A 23,308-nucleotide genomic window follows, 5' to 3' on the forward strand; every position below is an offset into this window, starting at 1 on the left:
AACAGCCAAAGCCGAAGAATCTTGGGGGGACACACATGTCCCAAGGACCCCAGAAAATCAAAACCTCTGGTCAAAAGTCACTTAAATATTGATAAGATTCTGCATTCTGGTTGATATTTCTTCACACTGGAGTGTGAATGGAAATTGTGCGTTGAGATATGGAACAAAACAGGCGCCCAAAAATCGGCCCCGATTTTGAAGAATTTCCCTTTTAATTAGGCGAATAAATCTCGAGTGTGGCCGTTCAGTTATGCGAAATTGGAACAGCAAATCAAAGGGATAAATAGGGTTATAGAATATGCAAAAAGGATAGCATAATATGCAGCAGATGAGACCATACATTTCTAGGATCTATTTAGACCAAGGAACAGAGTGGAGTCCCTGTGGTGCCCCTTTATTGGTCCCAAGGGGCACGTGAGGGGCAAAGGGAGGATGCCAGGATGCCAGGATGCCATCCATCTATCCATCCATCATCTACTCTTGAGATACTACCCCGCAGTCCAGTCCCCCCAGTCCCCCCAGAACCCCCAACACCCCCAGAAAAAGCAAAGGAAAATCGCAGACAAACATTATTTCCCCTTCAGTGTATTTTTTGTTGCTGTTAAATGTAATTTTAAGTGACGTCGCCAAAGTTGAAACGTGACAAAATTACAAAATATTTTGTAAGCTCTTAAAACCGTTGATACTGTTGCCAGAAGAGAACGGCGGCAACGGCGCCGGAAAGGGGCGAAGGGCCGGCAGCCAGGACAGGCCATAACATGGCCCATAACAGTAAAAACAAATAGAACCAACACCAACAACGTAATACTTAATAACGTGCATTTTGATGTTGTCGCGGTTGAAGGGGATTTCCGAAAGTTAAAGCTGGACGTGGGATACCCTGTGGCGTCGGTGGCGGACCAAGATTGAGCCTGGCATTGCACTGAAATGCCCCTGATATCGCCCGATCCTCCCATCCCCTGCCCCACCAATATATATGATCTGGGCTGCTGCCGCCAGACAAGTTTTTGGACGAATACGAAGGAGTTTTCGGGTTTTCTTCGGCAGCCGCAGCGGTTTTGCGATATGTAACAATCCCAAAAACCCGTCGAATGTTGCCACACGAATAATATAGGGCCAAAACAGATCCTGTTTGGCTTTGATGGACAATGGAATGGATGATGATGAATGCGTGTAAAAGTTTCCAAATGCTCATGTAATATTTATTGGAAATCAATCAATAGCTCACAAAAGGTTCCTTTATTAACGAGCAGAAAAGTAAGGCTACAAGCGGGGCTCAAATAGGGTCAGAACGGAGTCCGAATGGAGTCCAAGCTGAGTCCAAGCTGAGTCCAAACGGAGTCCAAACGGAGTCCCAACGGAGTCCAAACGGAGTCCCAAACGGAGTCCAAACGGAGTCCAAATAGAATCCAGACGGAGTCCAAACAGAGTCCAAACGGAGTCCCAAACGGAGTCCAAACGGAGTCCAGAGTCCAAGCCGAGACCAAACTGACACCTAACGGAGTCCCAAACGGTGTCCAAACGGAGTCCAAATAGAATCCAGACGGAGTCCAAACGGAGTCCAAACGGAGTCCCAAACGGAGTCCAAACGGAGTCCAAATGGAGTCCCAAACGGAGTCCCAAACGGAGTCCCAAACGGAGTCCAGACGGAGTCCCAACGGAGTCCAAACGGAGTCCAGAGTCCAAGCCGAGACCAAACTGACACCTAATGGAGTCCCAAACGGTGTCCAAACGGAGTTCAAATAGAATCCAGACGGAGTCCAAACGGAGTCCAAACGGAGTCCAAACGGAGTCCAAACGGAGTCCAAACGGAGTCCAAACGGAGTCCAGAGTCCAAGCCGAGACCAAACTGACACCTAACGGAGTCCCAAACGGTGTCCAAACGGAGTCCAAATAGAATCCAGACGGAGTCCAAACGGAGTCCAAACGGAGTCCCAAACGGAGTCCAAACGGAGTCCAAATGGAGTCCCAAACGGAGTCCCAAACGGAGTCCAGACGGAGTCCCAACGGAGTCCAAACGGAGTCCAGAGTCCAAGCCGAGACCAAACTGACACCTAACGGAGTCCCAAACGGTGTCCAAACGGAGTTCAAATAGAATCCAGACGGAGTCCAAACGGAGTCCAAACGGAGTCCCAAACGGAGTCCAAACGGAGTCCAAATGGAGTCCCAAACGGAGTCCAAACAGGGCACATATTTAGAGGCATATTCCTAGCTCCTGGCTAAAAACAAATCAATTATTTAAAACTAGTCTCAAGGCTCTTCAAAAAGCCATTGTTCAAACCTATTTTTCGCGCACGATTCGTGTGTTTTTGTTCCACTGTGCCCAGGTCTGTAAAGAGCATCGTTAGCATTTCCATAATTATTATTATTATTTGTGCAACATAATGCAATGAAAGGTCTCTGGGAGCCCACTCAGCTAGAGGGAGAGGGAGAGAGAGAGAGAGAGAGAGAGACAGTGCGAAGTGAATTAAAATGGGAATCCCCAGAAATGTGAGTTATACCCGGTGATAAAACATGACTCGCTTTTTGGCTCGTGGATTCGTTTTGTGTCAAGGCATGCCGTCCTTAAAATGTTCTGAATTCAATTGCGAACTGCTGCGAGGGGGGTTTTCATGCGGCAGAAGGGCGTGGTGTGGGGTGGGTGGGGGTGCGTTGGTTGTCGTCTGCGGTTTGCCTTTTATTACGCCAGAGAAGCGGCAAAAATAATTTCGGCGTTAGTTGCCAAACGGAGAATGCACTCACTAATTAGATGCATAATTAGACCTGAAGTTTGGGGCCCAGGCCGAAAGCGAGGGGGCGTGGCGCAGTGTTTGCGTGTGGTATCTGTGGTGCGGGTGTGTGTGTAGCCGAGCAGAAGGCAGACCAAACCACGAAACCACGAAACCACGAAACCACTCTCAACTGTCGCTCTATGAACGGTGCTACCTGCTCTCCGGTAAGGAGGAAGCCTCTGCTCTGTGGCTTGCCTCGAATTCCATTGATCCAATAAAACAGAAAGTTATAGTCAGCCAAAGACGATCGACCCCCCCCCCCCCCCCCCCCCTTCCTTGAAGGATCAAGTTCTTGAGGCGGTCCTTGCACAATCCAGGCACAAGTTCTTCTTGCAAGAACCATTCATTCTACCAAAAAAAAAAAAAAAAGAGAGTGAGCGAGAAAAAAAAACCGAAATTTGCGGATCCGACGAAAACTGCTTTCTTCAGCCCGTTTTGGGCGAACGATTCGATTGTGGAGAAAGCTGAGACGGCGAATACCGAGTCCCACCGAATCGATTTGTTCGCCTCATTCCAAGGAGTATCATTGGCTCTCGTCGAGGGTGTCATTCGCAGCTTAGTTCTTATTGACTTTTGAAGGAAATAGCCTTCGATCGGTCATTTCCAAAACCATGGTCCATTTGAAGTCTTCGTTCAGGGCGATTCAATTACGAGAATGCAAATCTATTTCGTTTTCAAGGACAAGGATTCCATCTGAAGGCTGTTTGGGCCTTGGTTCAATGATCCGAGACGGTCGGAAGGGGCTGATCATGATCATGACGATATGTTCCAATACTCGCGTTAAACTTTCCTCTGTCCATCCATTCCAGACACATTTCTGGTCAAAATGTTACGTGCCATTGGGCAATTAGGCGTTAAATAAGCATCTATTGAGGATTGGATTCGAAATTGAGGCCGAGGCCTCTACAGTTGTTCCGATTCTGTTCGGAGCAGCGTTCGATGGAAGCTCAAAGTGAAGGTCTGCTTCCAACAAGGGCCACCAAAACTAGGCCAACGACAGAGTGGGTCTGGCTAGTGACGAAGCACCAAATACCCTGCAAATCGATCTTACCCATAGATAAGTATATCTTAAGGGGAGAATCGAGTGAATATGAATTACCTATGCGATCGGAAATGTGTAGTTTTTCTGAGCTTCGGAGCAATGTAAAAGAAAAGCCATTGCAACAGTCAGTCCATCCCTATCTCTCTTCCTCTCCCCCTCTCCCCCTCTTCGCACTGGATGCCTACTCCTTGTCACTGGCTGTGCGCATTTTTGGCCGCAAAAACTTGGGCACGTGCAAAGTGCACGTAGCCGGAAACAAATGACATTGTCAGCGCCCAGGCACCCAGGCCCCCAGAACCCCATCCCCATCCCCATTCCCATTCCCATCCTGCTCCCCTGTTCTTGCAACCTTTTCTCCGCTTCGCTCAGCTCAGCTCCTCTCCGATTCTTTCTCCCCCTTCCTTGCCCACCCCATCCTTTCCATTCCTTTCCTGCTGTCGTGTCCTGGCACAACCGAGAAGAAATCCCAGCTAAGCATTTCCGGTCGCGTTCTGACGTCTCTTCTTCTGCTGCCTTCTACCATGTGCGTGTGTGTGTGTGTGTGTGACCTGTACATGTGTGTGACAAGGCCATTAGCCATGGCGGCTTTGGCAGCCACAAAAGTTGAGGGCCCGAGCGCCTTGCAGCTGCCATTTTATGACAGCCTTTTGTTGTCTGCCCCACCGGCAGCCGCCCCTCCCCCAAATGCCTGCCAGCAGCTGCCACTTGGCAGCTTGTTTACTGCCACACAGCAGTCGGCCGCAACAGCCAGCCGTGAGCGTCATGGGTTATTAGCAGACTTTCGGGTTGAATCAAATGACAAACTGACCAAACCAATTTCCAATTTACAATTCCCATTAGCCCATTCCGAATGCAATGGTTCCATAAAGTCAGTGTGTCATTGACTCAAAGGATTAATGAGTCAGAAATCAGAGAGTAGCTATCCTTTTCATTAGGGAAACCGAATGCCGTGCAGGCTGGCATTTCGATTCCTGAAGAATTGAAGCGGATTTTTCGCCATCTTTAATCTAGAGAATGAAAAGGAAATGCATTCTGGGTCTCACATCTCTGAAACTCCTCTCACTCTCTTCTGTCTGGATTCCTTTCAGGTGGCAGCCTCAGCAGCAGCAGCCCCAGCAGCGGTGGCACCCTGGACGGCATCATCAGCGGCGGCGGCGTTAGCAATGCGGACTGTCCCACGGACCTGTTCCGCTGCAACAACGGGAAATGCATCTCGCACCATTGGGTCTGCAATTACCAGAAGGACTGCGACGACGGCGAGGACGAGATGCAGTCATGTCGTAAGTGTCCATCAACAAAATAATTACCAATTAACAATCGGATATGCATTGAATTCATTGAATGTGCCCGCAAAAAAAAAAAAGAGTTGAGAGGAAATTAACGAAAATTTCGAGCATTCAGGGAGGTGCAAAAGATTGCATTCCCAGAAAACGAAACCCAAAATCGGTTAAAAAAGGTATATTTAAAGCAGTTCAAGCTACTTTGCAGGGTACTGCTTGGAACAAGCATTTTAAGCAACTTTTTCCAAGGTATATTCAGAGGAACTAAACCATTACGGTCCGCTCTTGAACGGCTTGTGCGATTTTGATGATGGAAATTATTATTATGTTTTTCATCTGGTTGTTACTCCAAAAGAAGACACCCGGAACTGTGTAAAACGATTGCGCAGTTCTTAGGCAAATCCCGAAAGCACCGATCAGCACTTTCGGATGAGCGGAATATTCAATATTTGCCTCGTTCTCAAATACGAGACTGGGAGACGAGGTGGATGTTAATACTCGATGTACTTGTTTGGAATTTCTGGAACTATCGAATTTTCGAACATTTCTGGAAAGTCCTATGATATACAAATAATACTCGTATAAGCCGGTCGTCTACGTCTAGCATTTCTTGAACCCTAACTCAATTTGATCTTCGGTTTCAGCCCCGCCCGAGTGCGAGACGCCTCAACTGAACTGCGGACAGTACGTGTTCAACAAGACGTACTGCATTCCCCCGCACTACCGCTGCGACATGATCGAGGACTGCGAGGACAAGTCGGATGAGGCGCAGTGCAGTAAGTACACACACAAAACATACACATACACATACACATGCACATACAGGGAGTACACACGGTCCGGGATGTGTGTGGGGTGTGTCCCCCCAAAAGTACGCGTACAACCAAATTCAATCCCGAGTCAGGGCTGAGGGAATGGCTAAAGGAGCGTGCCTTTTCTCGCTTTCAATGTAAATTTGTTGACTCGACAAATATTGGTTAGGTTAGCTCGGCTCATCCTCGTCCTCGCTCCCGTCCCCATGCTGGTTACAGGCAGCCAATCCTTTCCCTTCTCGGTTCTCGGGAAGGACCAACAATTTGCTTAGCAAAATGTTTACATTTTATTATACCAATTTCTATTTATGCAAATTTCAACAAATTCACATGCTTAGAGAGGCCGCCCAGACCGCAGCTCTTGTGTTGTCCTGGTTTTTGCTAACCTTTACTACACAAATACAGTACATACGCACACACATGCATAGAGAGAGAGAGGGAGCTAGATGGACAGACAGACAGGGCATATAGAGCCCTGCGGACGGAGCTCAGGTAGGGGCAAGGAAAGGGGCAGGGACAGGGGCTGCAAATTAGCAAAGGAAACTCAGCTCCACTCAACGCAGCAGCAGCTCCGACTTCGATTCGAGGCCAGGAATTGATCAATTTGATGCCGGGCCATAAATAGTTGTCTTGTGCGTGGCATTTGGGGGGTGGGTGGTGGCCAAAGGCAAGGGTTTCGACCCTTTCGTTATCTCCATGGGTGGTCCAGCTCCACCTGGGGAATGTACTGTTAATAATGATTTCTGCTGTTGAGAATTTCATGAATTCAATCAGAAATTACGTGCTCGAATATGTACATACAGGAGTGAATACCTTCAGAGCTTCTTCAAGGATATTAAATGGATACTGTTTGGAAAATATACTAAAGAAAAACGAGTATGTGAAGGGAGGCGCCGAATAAAGATACAAAAGATCCATTGGAGAGAGAATACAAGATGCATTGACAGGGGGGGGATGAGGATAATATTTTCGATACAGAAATCGGCTGGAAAACGATGCAAATGCAAGCATTTAATGGGAGGTATATTTAGAAGTAAGAATGTAAATACAAAATCTAAGAATTTTCTACTAAGAAATTATATAAAACATAAGAAAAATAAGTGAAGAAGAAACTACAGATGATCTCTTCTCGCTGATCTTCTCGCTGAACTTATCGCTCGTCTTCTCGCTGGTCTTCTAGCTCACCTTCTCGCTGTTCTTCTCGCTCGGCGTCGTCCCCTATCATTGATACAGAAATATTGCAGAAGTATTATTGAGTATATCCATGGCTATCTATTAAATATTTGACTCTTCTCCCTGTCTGTCTTTAATTACCATTTTTGTGCGTATGTGGGGCAATCCTTGCGGGAGCGAGTACCGCTGATGACTTTAATAATCCACTGACAGACTCTCACGGTCTATGGCCCACATAGAGGCTTCCCGTCCGCGTGCTGCTCCTCCTGCTCCGCCTCTTCCTGGTGGCATGTTGTCTGCTCGTTGAGCAAAGAATTTAATGCATTTTCAAGAGCTCTCCGCTGGTCTCGCTCGGCTGGACTTTGTATAGTGGAAAGCTCTCTTCTCGCTCTCTGTTCTGTCACCCCACACTCTCTCGCTCTCTCGCTCCCACTCTCTCACTCGCTCTTTAGCATAAAGTTCAAGTGCATTCAGCTGGCAGACTGTGTGCCGTGCCGCACATTTTGATTAAAAGTTTTGGCCAGAGAATGCGGGAATCAGCAGCAGCAGCAGCAGCAGGGGCAGTGGCAGAAGCGGAAGCGATGCAGCGGCGGGGTGGCGGGGTGGCGGGGCGGCATGGACATGCAAATCGCCAAAAAGTGCCCAGGACTTGTAGAAGAGCATTTATTGCTTGTTATTTAAGATTTATGTATGCACACACAGCACAGGCACAGACACAGACACAGACACAGACATGCAAACAAATATTTAAATATCTTTGAGGCGACCAATTTCTAAGTACCCGCCCCGCCCCCCCGTCGAGCACCGCTCGCTGCCTTTTGTACAACTTCTGCTGAAAGCTTTGACGACTCTGACGGCTAGACAAACGCGGCGCAACTTTGTCCTGCACTCCGGCGGGAATCTCCCTCTCGCCCTCCCTCTCGCTGGCCCTCTAAGCTCTGCGGCACTTCGCGACGAGACGAGGATTGGAGCAGGGACGGGGGACGGGGGACGGGGGCGAAGGGGCTCAGGCTAGATGGGCAATTTGTCGACGGACGGACAGACAGACACACAGACGGCCGTCGGCTTTACTCCTTTGGCGCAAAACTTTGTCGTGCCGCAGCCCAAACCCAAACCCAAACCCAATCCCAAAGCCAAAGCCAAAGCTCTGGCAAAGCAGAGCAGAACCGAGCAGAAAGCGCACAAGATCAAGTTTAAATTTCATTTTAATTTAATAAGACGTTGCCGTAAAGAGAGCTCTCTCACTCTCACTCCCACTCCCACTCCCACTCGCCCTCTCCCTCGCCCTCTCCACGGTGTCTGCTGTGCCCTTGCGCAATAATTTATCGCGCTTAAATGGCGACAAAATGTTCACTCTTATTGCGTTCTTAACAAATTTATTTTGCGTACGTGTCAACGCGTCGTCGTCGTCGTCCCTGTCACAGGGACGTCCTTGTCGTCCTCATCGTCTTCTTCAACGTCAGGAGGCGCAGTCAGTGACAGTGACTGTTTCTGTCCTGTCCCGTTCTGTCCCGTCCCGTCCCTTCCAGTACCCAACGCAACCATATCATTTTCTCTACTTCTAGTTCTGATGCCCCCCTCTATTCCCTCCTCCTCCCCCCCTCTCGACCCTCGGGTGGGGTAGGGGGCTGTCAGCACTGTGCCTTTGTTTGCTTAATTTATGGCATATAAATATTAGAGAGGGCTTATTTCAACTATTTAATTACTTCAGGTGTTGTGCGGGCTGTCTGGGGGGCTGGCTAAGTGTGTGTGTGTGTGTGTGTGTCTCTGAGGGGGGGTGGTGCGGTGTGGGGAGTGGCCTTAGAAGATAATCCATTTGTATAAGATGATAAATAAATATATGATAATTTATGTCCATATATGTACTGTTAAATGTTAAATAACTACATTGATAGACATAGTAGGAAGACATTTGCACATACACACTGCATATTTCTGTTGCTCCCAACGATGCATGGAACATGCTTGAATCTGGATCCAAGCCCATGGGATAGTGGCAATCATGCTTGAACTGAAGCGCTTGACAATGGGGACATTCTGGGCACCAATCAGCACTTTCGGATGAGCGGAATATTCAATATTTGCCTCGAACTCGTCTGCGAGACCAAGAAACGACTAAAACATGGCGGGTTCCGACTCGAACGGGGCAATGGATGTCGACAATCCTTGATCTTCGACTGATCTGCTTACGTTATGCCTAATGTATGCCACATCCAGGCCTTAGCCTTCCTGCAGCCTTCACTTGGGTGGACTTCTATCATTCGCGGCTTCCACAATTCAACAGCTAGAACTGGGGAAATCTTCATCTTCTGTTTTTCCGACCATCAAACAACAACCTTCTGTCCACCAAACCAACCGATTGAACGTGATGTGTAAATAGGCATTATCTTAGATGCCTATCTTGATCGCAAAGAAGGTAGCAAACTTCGAAAAGCCAGGAGGATCCACAACGTTATTCTTACGAGATTTCCTCACTGTCGATAGTCCAATGTGACCCCAACCCCACAGCCTCCTCTCGTGCCTGTGCTTCCCCTTACGCATCAGCATCGACATCGACTTTGGCTGCACTTAAAGAAGATACGGGTAACATAACCCGGAGTGTGGCATGGATACGGGATTACGAGAGGGGACATTTGCCGTTTTAATTGCAGGCAGCTGGCAGCTGGCAGCAGGCAGCACGTCTAATGAGGCAGATATTGCTGTGTAAAAAAGTGCGTAAAGCCAAGAAGAAGAGAAGCCGACAGCTTAACTGGCTCCCAGCACCCAGGCGGATAACTTAACGTCCTCCCCATTCAAATGTTGTCCATAAACTGTTGTCCCACCGCCCCCAAGCCCCACCCCACCCCACCGAAACCTCTCTGCCGTAGTTCTATCTGAGCTCGAGTCGTGGCTTGCGGGTGCTACTGTGACTGTGACTGTGACTACTGTACCGACGATTCCAGCTGACGTTTATTTGACTGCAGCTAAACGTGACGCGAATGGGGCGGTGGTGCGGTGGGGCGGTGGGGCGGTGGGGCGGTGGATGTGCTGGCATGATGGCTGGGCGTGGCACTTGTCGCGCGTAATTACACAGCAGCACCCAGCACCCAGCGCCCAGCGCCGAGTCCCCGCTCAGCCCTCGGCCCACACCTCAATACACAGGCATTAAAAGTCCTGGCTTGCAATAAAAGTTAATGCAGAGAACACAGAGCCCGGAACCCAATTAGAAAGTGTTTGGTTTAAAAAAGCTCAGCTACTAGGAGGTGGAGCAGTGTGGTGAGAGGAGGGAGCGGGGGGCGGGGAGCGTGGAGCGTGGAGCGCGCGGTAGTGCGGGATAAAGCTGTGTCAGTGTTGTTGTCGTCCGTGGTGTTTATAAAGTGCCAACAATGCAACGCCCTGCTCTCAGCTCCTTCTGCTCTCTTACGAGTTCCCGCCTCCCACGCTCTCCGCCCTCTCCGCCGGTTAAAGTTCTACGCCGAACTTTTGCCTTCTAACGGAACCGGGTGAAAAATGAAGCTGAAGCAGTTACAACTTTTATGACCTTGTGCCGGCACCCAACTTGAGAGAAAGAGGATTTACTATACTATAGGGTATAGCCCAGAAGCCTCAGAAGCTTGGATTCCTGCATGGAACGTAAGGCTGGAGTATTCGCGGATCAGATGCCTAATTAATCAGCTATGGAATATCCACTGAAATCGGAGCTATTGCATCAATGGGCGCGCTTACCAGCAGAATGTATCATGCGTCGATATTGGGAGTCCTCTGAACCCATCGACATAGACTTCAGACTATACGAAAACGGATGGAAATATTTGTACGCTCCATTTCTGAAAGTCTGATGCACGAAAATTCATCCATCATTAACACTAATCGTGTGCGTTCCATCGTTAGAAATCCTTCACTGATCCCGGAAGAAAATGTGCCGGTTCCGCTCCTGGAATTGCCCGACTTTTACAATTTATGTAAACTGTCGAAAACAGTCGAAAAAAAATCGACTACTTTGCTGAAACTTTTTATTTTCGTTTCAAAGTCACATTTCCTTTAATAGTTTCCGGACTTTCAGACAGGTTCTTCTTGCCTTGGTTTCTGGTCTGGTTCATGGACTCATTGAAAATAAATACGCGATTAGGTTGGGATATGGGTAGTCTTCTGGGGAATGGCCCTTGGCCTAACAAGGTAGTCTTCGAGGGTCCTCTTTGCCCAGCTCGTTGGACCAGAAAATGTGGAATAAGAACAACAGAATACAAATGATTTCACAGCCTCTACAAAATGCTCTAAAAACAAAACTCAAAATTTGAGAAGAAACCTCAAGAAATGACGATCAAAATACTAGATTCGCATCGATAGCTCTCTAAATAAAGATTTGTCATATATAACTGTTGATGTTTTATATAGAAAAACGATCTTCAAACAAAATCACTGTACGGGAAATTACGCTATTTTGATGAAATGTTTATTTTTTGTATTATTATTATTTTTGATCAATTTTTCGAATATATTTGGCCACGTTTTTTTTAAGATTTCGGAGTTTTTTCTTTGTAAATTGTGAAATTGAGGATCATTCTAGAAACATGTTAATGGGGACTGTCATGGCTATCTCTCTCTCTCTCTCTCTCGCTCTCTTTTCGCTCTTGTTTGCGAGTATTTTGTACTTTAATTTGGAATGAAACGAGTATCCTTCGCATAGATCCTCCTAACGCTAGGGTATACGAAGGAGAAGACCAAAAGTGTGGCTGCAAATCGCCAGATGGCCACGCCCCTCGTTTGTCATTATGATTTGCTTCTAATGTAATGCAATGGGAAAGGAAACAGGAAACGGGGATATGAAAACGAAAGGAAGGGAAGGGAAGGGAACAGAAAAGGCAACAGGGGAGGAGAGTGGAGTGGAGTAGAGGGGAAAGAGTAAAGAGCAGAGGAATTTGCAACAAATTGTTGGCGTAAATCCTTGCCCAACGGTACGCCCACAAATTGCAACTGGAACGGGACTTGGATTAGAGAATGTTAATTCCAGAGAGAGGATGAGGAGGAGGAGGAGGAGGAGGGGGAGGAAGGGAGCTGCTGGATGCATGGATGCAGGAGTGCGTGACACATTTTTATGATTACCAGAGTCGACAGAGGGACAACCACGGGCATCCGCATCCCATCCGCATCCCGTACCCCCCCTCGATTGCTCCCCTTTGTCAATACAGACAGATAGAGAGGGAGAGCTCGAGTGCAGGTAAAGAGAGAAAGGGGGAGAGAAGGCAGAGAAGGCAGAGGGACACGCAGCAGCATTCCATTGTTGTGCTAGAGAAAGTTTCCGCTGTCGGGGAATGGGGAATATTTATACAACTTGCCTTGTTTAACTTGCACTAATTAAGTTTGCTCTGCCACACTCGGATGCTCCTCCAGGGGTCCTGCTCCCAGATCCACTCTGCCTCCCATTGCCCGGCTTCCGCGCTAATGTTCCGGGAGTTTATGTGGAGGCAACTATACCGAAACAACAACAACAACAGCATCAGCCGCAGCAGCAGCAGCAGCAACAGCAGGAGACATAAAATACTCGCCGCAAAGTTTATGACGTCTAAAGCCCCGACCCAAGGACGAGCATAGATCAAGCGAGCCCGTCTCTATCGTTGGCTCTCTATTCGTGAATACAAAAACCCAACATATGCACAGCCTTCAATGGAGGGACAGTGAAAGCCCTCATTCTGTGCCTGTGCCCCAAGGCCTTGAGGATTCCAAGTCTGGAATCAGCCTGGAAGATGAGTTGTTGTGCGAGCCTTGATGATTTTTGATCTCCGTCGTTCGACCAGCGAAGCGAGTGAGCCGGGGGTCGATGCACAAGTGAAGCGAGTGAGCCGGGGGTTGAAGCACAAGTGAAACGAGTGGGCGGGGGGTGTTTGCCCGACTAGTAACTGACATTGATTATAATCCTGCCCCTCCTGGGTTATGTCTCATGTCCGTCCCAGTAGACCCTTCACTGTACAGTCTAAACACACACACATACACACATATATCATGGTATTGTATAGGTCCTGATCCTGATGGCAGTTGCTTTAATTTAGTCATTCAAATGCACGACTTTCGCTGAGCAATGGGCCAGCAACCCGCTGCCTCTTTCTTGTTAACCGAAACCCTTGGCCGCCCCCCCACTCACACACACCCTCCCCCCACAGTGGTACCCTGTACTACTGTGCAGAGAACGGTATGCTGAACCTGTGAGACTTGGCATTTCCTTGGCTAATGTAATGTGGGTAATATTAGGGTATGCCCCATGTCTAGGCCATTCAGTATTTCCTTGTGTTTTCAGTGTGGTAGGGGGGGGGGGAAGGCAAAGGGTCCTGCAACCAACTACTCGATAATTTATAGCACTTTTGCCTGCCAACACACACACACACACACACACACCACTCAAGTGCACACAATACTCGTCCGGAGGTGGGGGCGGACAGACAGATGGAGAGACACACGGACATGAACACCCATTGGGCAGACAGACAATCACGCCCGACATTTGTACACCAACCATGCATTATGTATACGCCATGCGTGCCCAAAGCCCAAACCCAATCCCAGACCCAAACCCAAACCCAGGCCCAGACCCAAGCCATTCCATCAGAGAGGCAATACTTCTCTCCCGACTGTCTGGCATCAAAATTTAATGTCTTTGGCAGCACAAATAGTTTTGTTGGCACCCATTTTTAAGCCGACAATCCGAGACAGAGCGAGCGAGCGTTTTAACAATGCCTCCCGCTGGGCCTCCGTCGCTTTCTTGTCCATTGAGTTATGACCTCCCACGAGCTCCCGCTCTCCACTGGTGGGGGGGATAGAAATGGCGAGTGGGAATTGGGAAATGGAGAGCCGGCTTGTGGCCTGGACTCCTGGGAGTGGCCTTGGCTTAGGTGGCACGTCGCCGGCCTTCGTGTTGACCTGATGCAAAGGCAATTAATCACACCTGAAAGCGGACAGCAGCAGACATCTCCTTCTCGATGGTCTCCTAATTAAGTGCACTGACTAAAAGTGGGTCTTAAATTACATCTTCTCTTTCCATCCCGCAGCCTATCGGAAGTGCCAGCACACGGACGTCTTCTGCAATGCCCCCAATGGTGCTGCCCCCGCGGAGGGCACCCGCCTGGCCGGACCCTGCGTGCCCAAGGAAAAGCGCTGCGATGGCTACCTCGACTGCCGTACCGGACGCGACGAGGACGGCTGCAACGGAGTCGCCTGTCGCCTGGATCAGTTCCGCTGCGCCAACGGACACAAGTGCATCGATGCGGCCCTCAAATGCAATCATCGCGACGACTGCGGCGACAATTCGGACGAGCAAGGATGCAGTGAGTGCAGCACCACAGCCTCCAGCCCCCAGCACCTCCCCTCCCCTCCCCTCGCCTCCCCACCCAACCCACTTAAATCCACTGTTTTTTTTTCTGCAGACTTTCCGCCCTGCCATCACGCCCAGTTCCGGTGCACGAATGCCCTGTGCATTCCGTACAACTTCCACTGCGACGGCTACCACGACTGTGCGGACAAGAGCGACGAGGCCAATTGCACGGCCATCGCCTGTCCGGACAACAAGTTCCTCTGTCCGCGCGGCGGCGTCAACGGTGCCCCCAAGTGCATCCTGAAGTCGCAGCTGTGCGACGGTAAACGCGACTGCGAGGACGGTAGCGACGAGGAGACCAACTGCTGTGAGTGCCTGCCCCCCCCCCCCCCGTTTTCCTTTCTCTATATCCCGTTAATTGCTCTTTTCGTTCTGCTTCCTTCAGCCATCGCCTCCTGTCCGGCCCTCAGCTGCGAATTCAAGTGCGGACCCTCGCTGACGGGCGGCGTCTGTTACTGTCGGCCCGGCCAGTCCCTGGCCCCGGACAACCGCACCTGCGTGGACCTGGACGAGTGCGCCGAGTGGGGCCACTGCGATCAGCTGTGCACCAACACCCTGGGCTCCTACACATGCCAGTGCGCCCAAGGCTATACGCTGATCAACGAGTCCAAGTGCATCGCACCCAATGCCAACAACCTGCAGCTGATCTTCGCCCACGACCGGGCCATAATGCGGATGTTCGCCCACGGCGCCGATCCCCGGATCCTGGCGAACGCCACCGCCGCGGCGGGCGTCTCCTTCCACTATGCCCGGAACACGCTCTACTGGTCGGACATCAAGACGCGAAAGGTGCAGTCCCTGCCCCTGAATCCCCTCAACAAGGGCCTGTCCTCCTTCGACCAGACCCTGCCCGGCACCTGGGCACCGGTGGCTCTGGCCGTCGACTGGGTGGGCGACAAGATCTATGTGGCCGATCTGGTGGGCCAGAAGATCGACGTCTTCGAGCTGAGCGGCCAGTGGCACGCCGTCGTCCTGGGCTCGAACCTGACCAGTCCCGCCGATCTGGCGCTCGACCCCACCTCGGGCCTGATGTTCGTCGCCGACGGAGGTCAGGTGCTGCGCGCACATATGGACGGCACCCATGCCCGGTCGATCGTCTCCGAGGCGGCGTACAAGGCCAGCGGCGTGACCGTGGACATCATTGGCAAGCGGGTCTTCTGGTGCGACTCCCTGCTGGACTACATCGAGTCCGTGGACTACGAGGGCGCCCACCGCGTGATGGTGCTGCGGGGACAGCAGGTGCCGAGTCCGTCGCGCCTGGCGCTCTTCGAGAACCGCATCTACTGGACGGACGCCACCAAGCAGGGCATCATGTCCGTGGACAAGTTCGAGGGCCCCAGCTCCATTCAGGTGACGTACAAGGCCAAGGACATTCGCGAGCCCAAGGGCATCATTGCGGTGCACGCGCTCAGCCAGCCGCGCGTCTCGAATCCGTGCGGCAACAACAACGGCGGCTGCAACCACATGTGCATCGTGACCGCCGTGAAGGGGGCGCCCACGGGGCTGGGCTTCCGGTGCGCCTGCTCGACGGGTTACCAGCTGGAGACCGACCTGAAGCTGTGCAAGCCCGTAGGGGAGTTCCTCATGTACTCGCAGCAGCGTTTCATCAAGGGCAAGGTACTGGAGCCGGTCATCGAAGGATTCAGCGACGCCATCATGCCGGTGGTGTCGCGGAGGGCCCGCTTCGTGGGCCTGGACTTCGATGCGCGGGACGAGTTCATCTACTACTCGGACGTGCTGCAGGACGTCATCTATCGGGTGCACAGGAACGGCACTGGCCGGGAGATCGTCCTGGCCTCCCAGAACGAGGGCGTCGAGGGCCTGGCCGTCGACTGGGCCTCCAAGAACCTCTACTACATTGACTCCCGCAAAGGCACCCTCAACGTGCTCTCCACCCGCAACGTGACCCACCGCCGCACCCTGCTGAAGAACCTCAAGCGCCCGCGCGCCATCGTCGTCCATCCGAATCGGGGCTTCATCTTCTTCTCCGAGTGGGACCGACCGGCGAACATCACCCGCGCCAACACCGACGGCACTGGCCTGCTGGTCTTCAAGAACGTGACCCTGGGCTGGCCCAACGGCCTGTCCATTGACTTCAAGGAGGACCGCGTCTACTGGTGCGATGCCCTCCTCGATCACGTCCAGCACGCGAATCTGGATGGCACTGACATCAAGACCGTGAACTCCCGACTCGTCCGCCACCCGTTCTCCATTGTGATCCACAACGATTGGATGTACATCACGGACTGGCGGCTGGACGCCATCATCCGGCTGCACAAGCTCACCGGCGAGCAGGAGGAGATGATGGTGCGCGAGCCGCAAACGAATCGCCTCTACGGCGTCAAAGTCTACAGCCACGAGGTCCAGCGCATCGCGGACACACAGCCCTGCAATCGCAACAACGGCGGCTGCCAGAAGATCTGCTTTGCCGTGCCCATCGCCCCCCAGAATGCCACCGCCGGAGGAGCGGAGATTGCCCCCTCGGTTGGTCGCCTCCAGGCGCGCTGCTCCTGCCCCTACGGCGAGCGTCTCGCCGAGGATCAGATGAGCTGCGTCCCCGACCCCAGTGCCGAACCACCCGTCCAGCCGTGCCCCAACTCGTGGGACTTCACGTGCACCAACCAGCGCTGCATTCCCAAGTCCTGGGTCTGCGACGGCGATGACGACTGTCTGGACAACAGCGATGAAGAGCAGAACTGCACAAGTAAGTGGCACTCTATTCACTTTATTCCTCCAATCCCTAGACACATTTCAACCCAGATCACGGCAATATCCATGCTCAGAAATCCCCCAAAAAAGTTACAAGAGAGTAAGTTGTAGAGAAGAGAGTGTGCAAACGCAGAGCGGAAGACCTTTTCGGCTGGCAGTTCGACTCTCTTCGCAGCGCACTCGCTTTTTGGGAGTGATGAGTAACGGCCTTACAGTGTTAAAAGTGCCTTAAAAGTGTTTCAAAAGGCCGCTCATTCTTGAGGCATCCGGCGACTGAGATTTTGGGCCGTTTAGTTGAAATTTAAATTGAAAAGAAGAATTAGGAATATAGGGAATATAAGTATTTGAAGATCTGTCCCGTCGTTGCTGCATTTAACCATTGAAATGTATGGCCGTTACTCGTCTTACTATTAGATGTATTGTCTCTGTGGAACTGTCCTACCCAACACCTCTCTGATGTATTTACAATGGGGATATTCTCTAATGAACTCGCTTGAACTTGTTTTTACCGCAAAAAGAACCCACCTGTGGATCGAACGAGTTCCAGTGCAGATCGGGACGCTGCATACCGCAGAATTTCCGCTGCGACCAGGAGAACGACTGCGGGGACAACTCCGACGAGCTGGATTGCGGAAACGTGACCTGCGGCACCTCGCAGTTCGCCTGCGCCAACGGGCGGTGCATTCCGAACATGTGGAAGTGCGACAGCGAGAACGATTGCGGGGACAGCAGCGACGAGGGCGACTTCTGTGCGGAGAAGACCTGCGCCTACTTCCAGTTCACGTGTCCGCGAACGGGCCACTGCATACCGCAAAGCTGGGTGTGCGACGGCGACGACGACTGCTTCGACAAGCAGGACGAGAAGGACTGTCCGCCGATTAGCTGTCTGACCAACCAGTTCAAGTGCTCCGACCTGCGGCAGTGCGTGGAGGAGTCGTACAAGTGCGACGGCATACCGGACTGCAACGACGGCAGCGACGAGGTCGGCTGCCCCTCGATGGGGCCCAACCAGTGCAACCTGGAGAAGCACTTCCGCTGCAAGTCGACGGGCTTCTGCATACCGATCGCCTGGCACTGCGACGGCTCCAACGACTGCTCCGACCACTCGGACGAGCAGGACTGCGGCCAGATAACCTGCGCCCAGAACTTCTTCAAGTGCAACAACACCAACTGCGTGTTCAAGGCGTACATCTGCGACGGCAAGGACGACTGCGGCGACAACTCGGACGAGGGGGCGGAGCACGCGTGCGTGCCGCCGCCGTTCAAGTGCCCCCACGGCCAGTGGCAGTGTCCGGGCGTGAGCGAGCGCTGCGTGAACATCACCTCCGTCTGCGACGACACCCCCGACTGTCCGAACGGGGCCGACGAGGGCGAGGGCTGTGACCTGGCCGAGTGCGAACACCAGACGGGCCAGTGCTCCAGCTTCTGCCAGAAGACGCCCAACGGGGCGCTCTGCGTTTGCCCCCCGGGCTCGGAGATCGGCGAAGACGGCTTTACCTGCATCGACACCAACGAGTGCGATCCGCCCGGACTCTGCTCGCAGCAGTGCACCAACACGAAGGGCTCGTACTTCTGCTCGTGCCAGGACGGCTACGTCCTGGAGCCGAACAAGCACACCTGCAAGGCCGTCAACCACACGGCTGCCTTCCTGATCATATCCAACCGCCACTCCATCCTCGTGGCGGACCTCAAGGAGCAGGGCCTGGAGCGGGTGCCCATCATCGTGGAGAACGTGGTGGCCACCGCCTCGAACATGCACACAGGCACCATCTTCTGGAGCGACATGAAGCTGAAGAAGATCTCGCGCCTGGACCGCGGCATGGAGCCCCAGGAGATCATCAATACGGGCCTGGACCTGGTCGAGGGCCTGGCCTACGACTGGATTGCCCAGAACCTCTACTGGCTGGACAGCAAGCTCAACACCATCGAGGTGTCCGCCGAGAATGGCTCGAACCGACTGGTCCTGGTGCGGGAGAACATCACACAGCCGCGCGGCATGTGCATCGATCCGAGTCCTGGGGCGCGCTGGATCTTCTGGACCGACTGGGGGGAGAACCCGCGCGTCGAGCGCATCGGCATGGACGGCACTATGCGGAAGACGATCATCAACACGAAGATCTACTGGCCGAATGGCCTCACCCTGGATATAGCCACCAAGAGGGTCTACTTTGCCGACTCAAAGCTGGACTTTATCGACTTTTGCTACTACAACGGCACCGGGCGGCAGCAGGTGCTGGCCAGCAGCCACTACCTGCTCCATCCGCACTCGCTGTCCCTCTTCGAGGACACACTGTACTGGACGGACCGACAGCTGAACCGCGTGCTCTCCGCGAACAAGTTCCGGGGCAAGAACCAGACGGTCGTCTCCCATCTGATCAGCCAGCCGCTGTCCATTCACGTGCACCACGCCAGCCTGCAGCCGATGCACCCGAACCCCTGTGCCCAGGCTAAGTGCCAGCACCTGTGCCTGCTCAGTCCCAGCGTCACCGAGGGCTACTCGTGCAAGTGCAAGCCCGGCTTCAAGCTACTCAGTGAGGGGCGGTGCATCGAGGAGGAGAACCCCTTCCTGATGGTCGTCAAGGGCACGCAGATCGTGGACCTGCCGCTCAACGGCGGGGATGCTCGGGCCGGCGCCCTGGCCCCCGTCATCGGCATCGAGAGCAGCACCGGCCTGGACTTCGATCGCAAGGGCGAGACCCTGTACTGGGTGCAGGGACGCGAGGACGACGACGAGAACTGCACCATTTACACGACGCCCTACGGCGGCGGCAACAAGACCCTCTTCCTGGGGGCGGACAACGGGATTGTGGGGGCGCCGTACACGATCGCCTTCGACTGGCTGGGCCGGAATCTGTACATCGGCAACCGGGTGGCCAGCAACATCGAGGCCGTGCGGGTGGACGGCAAGCAGAAGTACCGCACTATAATCTTGGCCAACGACGGCTACCCCAACTCGGTGTCCAGGCCCAAGCAGATCGTCCTGGATCCCAGCGAGGGAAAGCTCTTCTGGATCGACAACGGAGTGCTCGAGGTCCCGGTGAAGATCGGCCGCGTTGACATGAACGGACAGAATGCGCAGCTTCTGTTCCAGGACCTCACCCATCCGGAGAGCATTGCCGTGGACATTGATAAGAAAATGCTGTACTACAGCTCCAGCAACCCGCCCGTCATCGGCTCAATGGACTACAACGGGGAGGACCACACGATCATCATGACCGACGGCCATCCCATTGCCAAGCCCCGCAGCCTGGGGATCCTCGACCACCGGCTCTACTACCTGGATCCCGTCTACGAGAAGATCGTGCGCGTGGACCTGCCGAATGGGGACAACCGCAAGACCATCGTTGACAACGAGCCGGATCTGCGCTCGATGATGATCTACAAGAAGCGGGCCACCATGCAGCACCCCTGCCAGACGAACAACGGTGGCTGCAAGCACCTGTGCATCCCGGGGCCGGCGGCCACTCGCACCTGCGCCTGCGGCATCGGGTACCGCAAGGAGAACGAGATCAACTGCGTGGCCTACAAGACATTCGCGGTCGTCTCGCAGCTGGACATGATCCGCGGCTACAGCCTGAGCGACAGTTCCGAGGCGATGGTCCCCGTCAGCGGACCGGGCCACCATATCCTCCACGTGGACGTCATGTACCGCGAGCAGTGGATCTACTGGGCGGAGTTCAATCGCGGCTACTGGAACGGCATCTTCCGGTCGCGTCCGAACGGCACCGACTTGCAGCATGTGGTCAAGGACGGTATTGGGAGCAACGGCATCCGGGGCCTCACCATCGACTGGGTGGCGGGCAACATGTACTTCACCAATGTGTATCCGCACGAGAACTACGTGGAGGTCAGCTGGCTGGACGGCAGCAACCGCAAGGTGCTCGTGAAGACCACCAACGATGCCCCGCGAGAGCTGGCCGTGGACCCCATCAAGCGGCTGCTCTACTGGATCGACTACGGCCAGCATCCGCGGATCGGCAAGGCCCTGCTCGACGGCAGCAAGTGGACACCCCTGGTCACCTCGGGCATATCCCTGCCCCGCGACCTCACCATCGACATGCAGACGCACGACATCTATTGGGTGGACTCGAAGCTGGACACCATACAGAAGATCTCGTACAGCGGGGCGAACCGCAAGGTCATCCGGCGGGACCTGCCCAGCCCCATGGGCATTGCCGTGTACCTCAACGACGTCTACTGGGTGGACCGCAACCTGATGACCGTCTTCAAGGCCTCCAAGCACAACACCAACGACTCCGTGGTGACGCGGGTGCGCACCAACCTGGAGAAGCTGCGCGACATCGCCATCTACAACATCAACAACCAACCGCAGGACGACACCAATCCCTGCGCCCATCTCGGGAACGGCGGCTGCGACCAGCTCTGCTTCAGCTTTCCCCCGGACTCGGGCGCCAGCACGGGAGGACGCAACTTCAGGTGCGAGTGCGCCACCGGGAAGCTGGGGGCAGACGAGCGGAAGTGCGAGTCGGTCAACGAGTATCTGGTGTTTGCCACACGCACGGAGATCCGGGCCGTCAACCTCGACCCCCACTCGACGGAGGTGCCCTTCACGCCGCTCACGAACCTCACGAATGTCGTGGGCCTGGACTTTGACTTTGCTGACAACCGAATGCTGTACACGCAGATCCGGCCGTGGGCCAAGATCGCCTACACGAAGGCCAACAAGCCGAGCCACAGCGACATCACGGTGGTCCTCAACAAGGGCATCAATCCCGAGGGCATCGCCTACGACTGGACCCAGCACAAGATCTACTGGACGGACAGCTCGAACAACTCCATTTACGCGATGAATCTCGACGGCACCGAGCTGGTGATGATTGCCCGAGTCGAGAGGCCGCGGGCGATCGTCCTGGACCCCTGCAACGGCACACTGTTCTTCACCGACTGGGGCCGCTTCGGCACCTCCGGCAAGATCTTCCGCACGACGATGGCCGGCTCCCTGAAGCGGGCCATTGTGGACAAGGACCTGTCGCAGCCGAGCGGCCTGGCCATCGACTATGACGAGCGACGCCTCTACTGGACGGATGCCGTGCGCGAGAAGATCGAGCGAAGTGACCTGGAGGGTCGCAACCGAGAGCTCCTGGTGGCGGCCACCATCTACCCCTTCGCCATCACCGTCTTCCGCAACTACATCTACTGGACGGACCTGCAGCTGCGCGGTGTCTATCGGGCGGAGAAGCACACGGGCGCCAACATGGTGGAGATGGTGAAACGGCTGGAGGACTCGCCGCGCGACATCCGCATCTACAGCGCCGACAGGCAGAAGTGCGACGTCAATCCCTGCCGGATCAACAACGGCGGCTGTGCCCAGAGCTGCCACCCGGCGCCCAACGGCAAGGCCGAATGCAAGTGCGACGACAACACGAAGGTCGTGAACGAGGGACGGATGTGCGCACCGCGCAACAACACGTGCGAGGCGAGCAAGTTCTACTGCCAGAACGGACGCTGCATCTCGAGGATGTGGTCGTGTGACGGGGACGATGACTGCGGCGACAACTCGGACGAGGATCCCAACTACTGCGCCTACCACTCGTGCTCGCCGAACGAGTTCCGCTGCAACAACGGACGATGCATCTTCAAGTCGTGGAAGTGCGACCACGAGAACGACTGCAAGGACGGCTCCGACGAGCTGGGATGCACATATCCGCCCTGCGTGGACGGGGAGTTCACGTGCGGCAACGGACGGTGCATACCGCAGGCGCAGGTCTGCAACGGGGTGAACGATTGCAAGGACAACGCCACCTCCGACGAGACGCACGAGCGCTGTCCCATGAACACCACCTGTCCGGCGAACCATCTCAAGTGCGAGAAGACCAACATCTGCGTGGAACCGTACTGGCTATGCGACGGCGACAACGATTGTGGCGACAACTCCGACGAGGATCCGTTGCACTGCGGCCAGCGCACGTGCCCCACCAACAGCTTCCGTTGCCCCAACCACCGCTGCATACCCGCCACCTGGTACTGCGACGGCGACGACGATTGCGGTGACGGTGCCGACGAGCCGCCAGATTACTGCAAGTCCGAGGGTCGCACCTGCTTCGGGGACCTCTTCACCTGCGACAATGGCAACTGCATTCCGAGGATCTACATATGCGACGGAGACAACGACTGCCTGGACAACAGCGACGAGGACAATCGCCATCAGTGCAGTGAGT

General features: G+C 53.7%; 1 protein-coding gene across 1 annotated transcript in view; it reads left to right on the forward strand.

Moving 5' to 3' along the window:
• The window catches only part of LOC6597687 (low-density lipoprotein receptor-related protein 2), a 123,946-nt gene that overhangs the window by 94,495 nt on the left and 6,143 nt on the right, over nt 1-23,308 (forward strand). The window contains exons 2-7 of the mRNA XM_026990632.1: nt 4,902-5,093; nt 5,738-5,869; nt 14,098-14,373; nt 14,473-14,727; nt 14,806-17,124; nt 17,648-23,302. Coding sequence (XP_026846433.1) covers nt 4,902-5,093; nt 5,738-5,869; nt 14,098-14,373; nt 14,473-14,727; nt 14,806-17,124; nt 17,648-23,302 — 8,829 coding nt within the window. The remainder of the gene's footprint in view (nt 1-4,901; nt 5,094-5,737; nt 5,870-14,097; nt 14,374-14,472; nt 14,728-14,805; nt 17,125-17,647; nt 23,303-23,308) is intronic.

Source organism: Drosophila persimilis, unplaced genomic scaffold (genome assembly GCF_003286085.1).
Source record: "Drosophila persimilis strain 14011-0111.01,24,50 unplaced genomic scaffold, DperRS2 tig00000606-arrow-arrow-pilon, whole genome shotgun sequence".
NCBI classification, from domain to species: Eukaryota; Metazoa; Arthropoda; class Insecta; order Diptera; family Drosophilidae; genus Drosophila; species Drosophila persimilis.